At 43.3% G+C, this 7,422-nt stretch overlaps 1 protein-coding gene across 1 annotated transcript in view; it reads left to right on the forward strand.

Annotated features, from left to right (window-relative positions):
* Nucleotides 1-7,422, forward strand: part of GPR161 (G protein-coupled receptor 161) — a 42,712-nt gene that overhangs the window by 22,334 nt on the left and 12,956 nt on the right. Inside the window, exon 2 of the mRNA XM_007937723.2 lies at nucleotides 5,760-6,484. Within this exon, the coding sequence (XP_007935914.1) occupies nucleotides 5,760-6,484 (725 nt within the window). The remainder of the gene's footprint in view (nucleotides 1-5,759; nucleotides 6,485-7,422) is intronic.

The raw sequence follows: 7,422 nt of genomic DNA on the forward strand, positions 1-7,422 counted from the left end.
GGGGTGGGCAGAATTTCAGCCAGGCACAGGGAAAAGAAAAAATGCTGAAAACTAGAACCTGGTAAGGGAAGATTAAGAATAATAATAAAAAGGACAAAAGTATTAATAATATTAGTTGGTTTGAAACAGACCAATACAAGCAAACTGATCACCAGGAAAAAGAAAGAAAAGAAAGAAAAAAAAAATCGGTGGAGGACTGGGTAGGGCACCCAGGTTCCGTCTGAGCACACAGACTATGATGGAGTTCCTGTGGGTCCAGAAGGTAGGTGGGAGTGGGGATGGCCACACCTCTGTTCACCAGGCATGTGTAGGGTGTAGTAACAAGAAGAATGTCGTACCTTTTCATTCTTGCAGGCCTCGAGTATCCTTAGGGTTGCTGGAAAGCAGAACATGTTGTTAAGCCCCAGAAATCTGCAATAGTGCTGTCTCTTTAAATATCCAAAATTGTCAAGCCGCTTTTTAAACCTACAAAATGGCAGCGACCTCCGGACTGGCACAAGTCCACAGCTCAGCCCACCTTTCTCTTCACCTTCTCTGTTTGTTCCCCAGCTACCGTGCACAGTCCTCCAGGCAGTCCCTGGCTAGCAGGGGGATTTTTAGGGTAATTTTTAAGTCCTATCACCACAGGAATCTGTGAGAGCGCTGTCTCTTTAAATATCCATAATAGTCAAGCTGCTTTTTAAACCTACAAAATGGCAGCACCCTCTGGACCAGCAAAAGTCCACAACTCAGCCCACCTTTCTCTTCACCTTCTCTGTTTGTTCCCCAGCCACTGTGCACAGTCCTCCGTGCAGTCCCTGGCTGGCAGGGTGATTTTTAGGTTAATTCTTAGGTCCTACCATCACTCAGGAATGTCCAAGCCATCTGTGCCGTCAGGTTCGCTCAGGTCGCTGCCAGACTGCAGGTCCGTATGTCTACTTTTTTGGTATTTTCACTCAAGTTCTTCTGCTAGTTGGGGTTTAGTCCACTTCTGTATCCTTCTCTTCAAGGCTTAGGGGTCCAAGATTATCTTCTGTGTCTGTGTTAATTGGTTTCCCTTTTCTTTGTTGAAGAGGGTCTGTGCATTCCTTCTGCCTAGTCTGCCATCTTGCGGGAACTCCCTAACTGTCATTCTTATGTTAATTGTAAGTTGTGTAATGTAACACATGGTAAAAACTAAGAAATCACCAAGAACAAAAATTCATTAGAAAAGAAGGAAGTTAGTAAAAAGGCTCATCACGAGAAATAGCCAAATACAGTCAAAAATAAAATCTGAATAAAAAAACAAAAAAGATATGAAATAATCAAAACACAAATAGCAAAATGAATGCGGTAGACACTTTGTTTTCAGTAGTAACCTAAATGTAAATGGTCTGAATCCCCCATGTAAAAGGCAGAGAGTGGCAGAATGGATAAAAAGAAACATCATCCATCTTTTTACTGTCTACAAGAAACACACCTTAGACATAAGGACACAAACAGATTGAAAATAAACGGATAAAAAAAAATATGCAACTAGTAAACAAGAGCAGGGTGACCATTCTACTATTAGATAAAATAGACTTTAAATCACAATCTATTACACGAGATAAAGAAGGACATTATGTAATAATAAAAGGGTCAATACAACAAGAAGACATAATGACTATAAATATATATGCGTCTAGCAGCAATGCACCAAAATACATGAAACAAATATTAATATGAAAGGAAAAATAGACAACTCTACAATAATAGTAGGGAACTTCAACACACCACTTTCAGTTACAGACAACATCTAAAAAGAAGATCACTAAGGATATTGAGAACTTAAATAAAAGCATAAGTTGATTGGATCTAATTGACATATATAGGACACTGAACATCAGAACAATTCTTCTCCAGTGCACATGGATCATTTTTCAGAATAGACCATTGTGAGGACTCAAAACAAGTGTTAACATTTTTAAAACATTAAAATCATACAAAGCATCTTCTTGGATCATAATGCTAGAAATAAAGCTAGAAGCTAGAAATCAACAGGAAAAATAATTGGGGGGGGGCTTGGAAACTAAATAATACACTGCTAAAAACTACTGAGTCATAGAAAAATTCAAAAGTGAAAATTAAAAATTTCTGGAATCAAACAAAAACGAAAACATAATATATCAAAACCTTTGGGACACAGCAAAAGCAGTTCATAGAGGGAAATTAATAGAAATAAATACCCACATTGGAAAAGGAGAAAGATCCAAAATCATTAACTTAAAGCATCTGTTGTTGTTATGTGCCGTCAAGTCAGACCCGACTCATAGCGACCCCTCCTTGAGTTTCCAAGGCTGTATCACTATGGAAGTAGATTGGCCAACCTTCCTTCCGAGGAGTGGCTGGTGGGTTTGAACCGCCAGCCTTCTGGTTAGCAGTCAAGTGCCTTAGGCACTATGCTACCAGAGCTCCCACTTATAGCGGCAGCTTGAGTAAATAGAAAAGGAAGAGCAAAATAAGCCAAAGCTACCAGAAAAAAAGGAAATAATAAAGATCAGGGCAGATGAAATGAAATAGAAAAACAAGTAGAAAAAAATCAACACAACCACAAGTTGGTTCTTTGAAAAGATCAGTAAAATAGACAAACTGACTAGATTGACAAAAGAAAAAAAAAAGCAGCACCAAATAACCAAACCAGTGAAATTGGTGACATTACAACTGGTCCAACAGAGATAAAGATCATAACTGATTACTATGAAAAACTGTACTCCAACAAATTTGAAAACCTAGATGAAATGGACAAATTCGAGAAACACACTACCTGTCCAAACTAACACAACTCACTCTCACTGCTGTCAAGTTGTTTCCAACTCACAGCGACCATATCATTAATGTCACTCGCATGTAAAATTTTGCTGAAGATAATACACAAATGGTTGCAGCAGTATATTGACAGGGAACTTCCAGAAATTCAAGCTGGATTCATAAGAGGATATAGAATGAGAAATGTCATTGCTGATGTCAGATGAATTTTACCTGAAAGCAAAGAATACCGGAAAGATGTTGACCTGTGTTTTATTGATTATACAAAGGCATTCAACTGTAACAAGTTATAGATAACATTGCAAAGAATGAGAATTCCAGAACACTTGATTGTGCTCATGAGGAAACTGTACATAGACCAAGATGCCGTGGTTTGAACAGATCAAGGGGATAATTCATGGTTTAAAATTAGGAAGAGTGTATGTTGCGGTGTACCCTTTCACCATGCTTACTTAATCTGTATACTGAGCAAATAATCCAAGAAGCTGGACTACATGAAGAAGAATGTGACATCAGGATTGGAGGAAGACTCATTAACAACCTGTGATAAGCAGACGACACAACCTTGCTTGCTGAAAGTGAAGATGACTTAAAGTACTTACTAACATAATAACAAATGCATGAGTAGAAGAAGACAAAATAGATAAATGAAGCGTCATAAAAATTAAAAACATGCTCATCAAAAAGTCAGCAGTTTAACTAGATTGTGCCCAGCGACCACGGTCAACCACTCAGAAAGGGATCAAAAATATGAGATCCTAGATAAAGTGGGTAAAAAAATGTGGGAAAAAACCTCAAAATCATTTAAAAAATCAGGCTTACTGGTCTGATAGAGACTGGTGAAACCCCTGAGACTATGGCCCCTAGTCACCCTTCAGGCCTGGAATTGAACTCACTCCTGTGGCTTCCAGCTAAACAATAGACAGCCATATAAAGTGAGCTTTTATACAGGTAGATACACTCCATAGAACAATCAGCCATGGGAGACCAGAAGGACAGTATTTGGGCAGGGATATAGCTTAGAGGGCAGGAATGCACAGGAAAGAAAGACATAGGGAGGAAGTGGGAAGAGAGCTGTTACGTTATGGGGACTGGAGTCAGTGTCATGAAACAAAATCATGGATGTGTATAAACTATCTCTGATTGGGAAGACCTTTAACAAAGTGTGGAGACTGAGGATACAGAACATCTGTGAGTTTGTGCAGTTACTGTGTGGCAGTTCAGGCTTGTTGGCCCTGTCCCTGAGCTGCTGGCGCCCAAGTGTGTCAGGGAAGTCCTGGTGGAGGAGGCTGCTTCTTAGGTGATGTGAAGGGCATTAACCTTTTGTCATCTAGTTGATTCCAACACAGAGCAACCCTATAGGACAGAGTAGAACTACCCCTTGGAGTTTCCGAGGCTATAATCTTCACTGAAGGAGACTGTCACATCTTTCTTCTGTAGAGTGGCTGGTGGGTTCAAACTGCTGACCTTTTTATTAGCAGGGGAGTACTTTAACCACTGTGCTACCACAATTGAGCCTAGCCACAATCTTTTCATAACACCCTGCCTAGTACCAGGCAACATCAATGTAGCCACCCCTCCCATTCACACATCACCCTTATGGGAATAGCCTATTGTAAACAGCATTTCCCATGGATAAAATGTGTGTGGGGGGCAGATGGGTTTTGTTTTAACCTCACAGTCTAAAGTTTCTCACCCATTCCAGTGAAAAAATCATGTATTAGCCAGGCCTGCAAGGCTCTGTGTGCCCTGGGTCCTGCCCACCTGTCTCCCTGTGTATCTCTGCTCCACCTTCCAATCCACTGAACAAAAACGAAATCAGTTGCTGGAGATTCTGACTCGTGGCAACCCTATGTGTATCAGAGTAGAACTGTGTTCCATAGAATTTTCGATGGCTGATCTTTTGGAAGTAGATCTCCAGGTCTTTCTTCTGAGGTGCCTCTAGGGGAACTTGAACCTGCAACTTTTTTGGTTAGTAGCTGGGCACATTCACTGCTTGCACTACCCAGGGAGTCCTTGTACTTTACACTCCTGCTGTAGAGAACTGTATGTAACTTTCCTCTGAGCCTGCACTTGATTACATCTCCATGGCTCACCAATGCTTGCTTAATGCCAGGACTGGCCCTATGTGTTATGGTTATCTCCTTTCAGAAACCTGCTCTGATCTTTTAGTCTGGACCAGGTGCTTGCGCATTTGGGTCAGTAGCATTCTAGGCCCTTCCTTCATAGCACAACTGAGTGATTCAGAGCCATGCCTGATTAATGGACTGTGGAACAAGATGGTTTGTGAGGAATCACTAGGCATATGCACTGGGGACAGTAGAATCAGATTGCCTGGGTCTGTGTCTTGTTTCAGCCACTTATCTGGGGTGTTAGTGTCCTCACCTGTAAAATGAAGATAATAGTACCCACCACTTACAGTTGTTGTGAAGATTAAATATAGCCCTTATCACTCCAGACTCTCATACTCTGCTTATGTCTCTGTCACCCCACACCCCCCCATATCTTCTCACCTGCATTTTCAGTACATAGTACATTGCTTGGCACATAGCGGGCCCTCAGTAAATATTTATCCAACAGAATAAAGGTCACAATCTTTGCACATTATTCTAGTTCTTATTCATCTCCCTGAAAATTGCTCTAAATGGAATAATGTCAGCATCAGCAGAAATGACCTGGCCTGATGCATGATCCGTTAGACTGGCCACACCTCCAAGTGTAGATGAGCTCTGGTGTGGGCAGTTGGAAGTGGGGCTGTCTGAGCTCAGTGCTCTTCTTGGCATCCAGTTCTTCACTGATGAAAAATCTGACATAATCATATGTGTGAATGGTCTGGGAGAGTTGGGAGAAGTTGTTGCTTTTAAAAACATTTATCCCATGGCTGGGTCAGATGAGAGAAACTCACAGAGCTTCTACTCAAGAAAGCGATGGCACCATCCCTGGTGTGTTCTCTCTTTTGACTCCTCCCTCTCCTCCTTCCTTCTTTTCTCTAGTTACTATGCTGTTCTCTACCCCATGGTGTACCCCATGAAGATCACAGGGAACCGGGCTGTGATGGCCCTTGTCTACATCTGGCTTCACTCTCTCATCGGCTGCCTGCCCCCCTTATTTGGTTGGTCATCAGTGGAATTTGATGAGTTCAAGTGGATGTGTGTGGCTGCATGGCACCGGGAGCCTGGCTACACAGCCTTCTGGCAGATCTGGTGTGCCCTCTTTCCCTTCCTGGTCATGCTGGTGTGCTATGGCTTCATCTTCCGTGTGGCCAGGGTCAAGGCACGCAAAGTGCACTGTGGTACTGTGGTCATTGTGGAGGAGGACGCCCAGAGGAATGGGAGGAAAAACTCCAGTACCTCCACCTCCTCATCAGGCAGCAGGAGGAATGCCTTTCAGGGTGTAGTCTACTCAGCCAACCAGTGCAAAGCCCTCATCACCATCCTGGTGGTCATTGGAGCCTTCATGGTCACTTGGGGCCCCTACATGGTTGTCATCACCTCTGAGGCTCTCTGGGGGAAGAACTATGTCTCTCCGACCCTAGAGACCTGGGCCACATGGCTGTCCTTCACCAGTGCCATCTGCCACCCTCTGATCTACGGACTCTGGAACAAGACGGTTCGCAAGGAATTACTGGGCATGTGCTTTGGAGACCGATATTACCGGGAACCATTCGTGCAGCGACAGAGGACATCCAGGCTCTTCAGCATTTCCAACCGGATCACAGGTAAAAAATACTAACTGTGGTTTGTGTTGGAAGTCCAAGGACATGGACAGTATTCTCGTGTAGGAAGAGGCAGTCTTGTGGGATGCTCTTGGGTGGAAGAGCTTGTGGGATAATGAGTTCCCAGTGGTTGCCCTTCCTCAGGATTGGGACCTGGGGGATCCTTGTTGGCTCTCCTCTGAAAGCACTGATCCTCGAGAAGGGCAGCAGCATCCATGAGAGTCTTGGAAACAAAGCAGAATGCCCTCACCCAGCCCCACGCAGCTCCACACCCTGTGCCTTTGTTACTGAGAAGAATCCTGGCCTCTGTCTCATGTCCCTGGTCCCTCTGAGACAGAGCCAATCAAGCCCTGGTCTAACGCCCTCTGTGTGCATGACTTTGATCTACAGCACATTCCTAAACCCAAACCTGCTTCTCATGCCTACTGGCTTGCTTCCTGGCCCTCTCCCACATCCTCAGAGAACATCCCTGCTCCCAGCACTAACACAAAGTAAGAAAGATGGCATGATCCATACCAAAGCCAGCAAGAGATTACTTGGAGGTCCTGTCTTGGTTTTGCTCCTCTCCTTTTGCATGGGTACCTAGGAAGCTTTAACCAAAGAAACCAGTAAATGGAATTAGAACTCTCTCAAACAGTTCTCATGAGTAAAAACAGAATGGAATTCCACAAGTAGTACCTGGGGCTTCCTAGCTGAGTCTGAGATACCAGCAGTCTTATAAATACACTGTCATGTTTATTTCATACATAGCAGATTTCCCTCAGAAGCAGTGGATTTTGTTACTCTCATTCTATTAGCCCCAAATTGAAGAAGCTCAGGTTTTCCCTTGAGGGGCTAGCTACCGTGGAGCTGCCAAAATAGCTTCTGCTTACAAGGTTGTTGTTGTTGTTAAGTGCCGTCGAGTCGTTTCCGACTCATAGCGACCCCATGCACAGCAGAAC

The sequence above is a fragment of the Orycteropus afer genome, unplaced genomic scaffold (assembly GCF_000298275.1).
Source record: "Orycteropus afer afer isolate SDZICR_OR568_19922 unplaced genomic scaffold, OryAfe1.0 scaffold00044, whole genome shotgun sequence".
Classification (NCBI taxonomy): Eukaryota; Metazoa; Chordata; class Mammalia; order Tubulidentata; family Orycteropodidae; genus Orycteropus; species Orycteropus afer.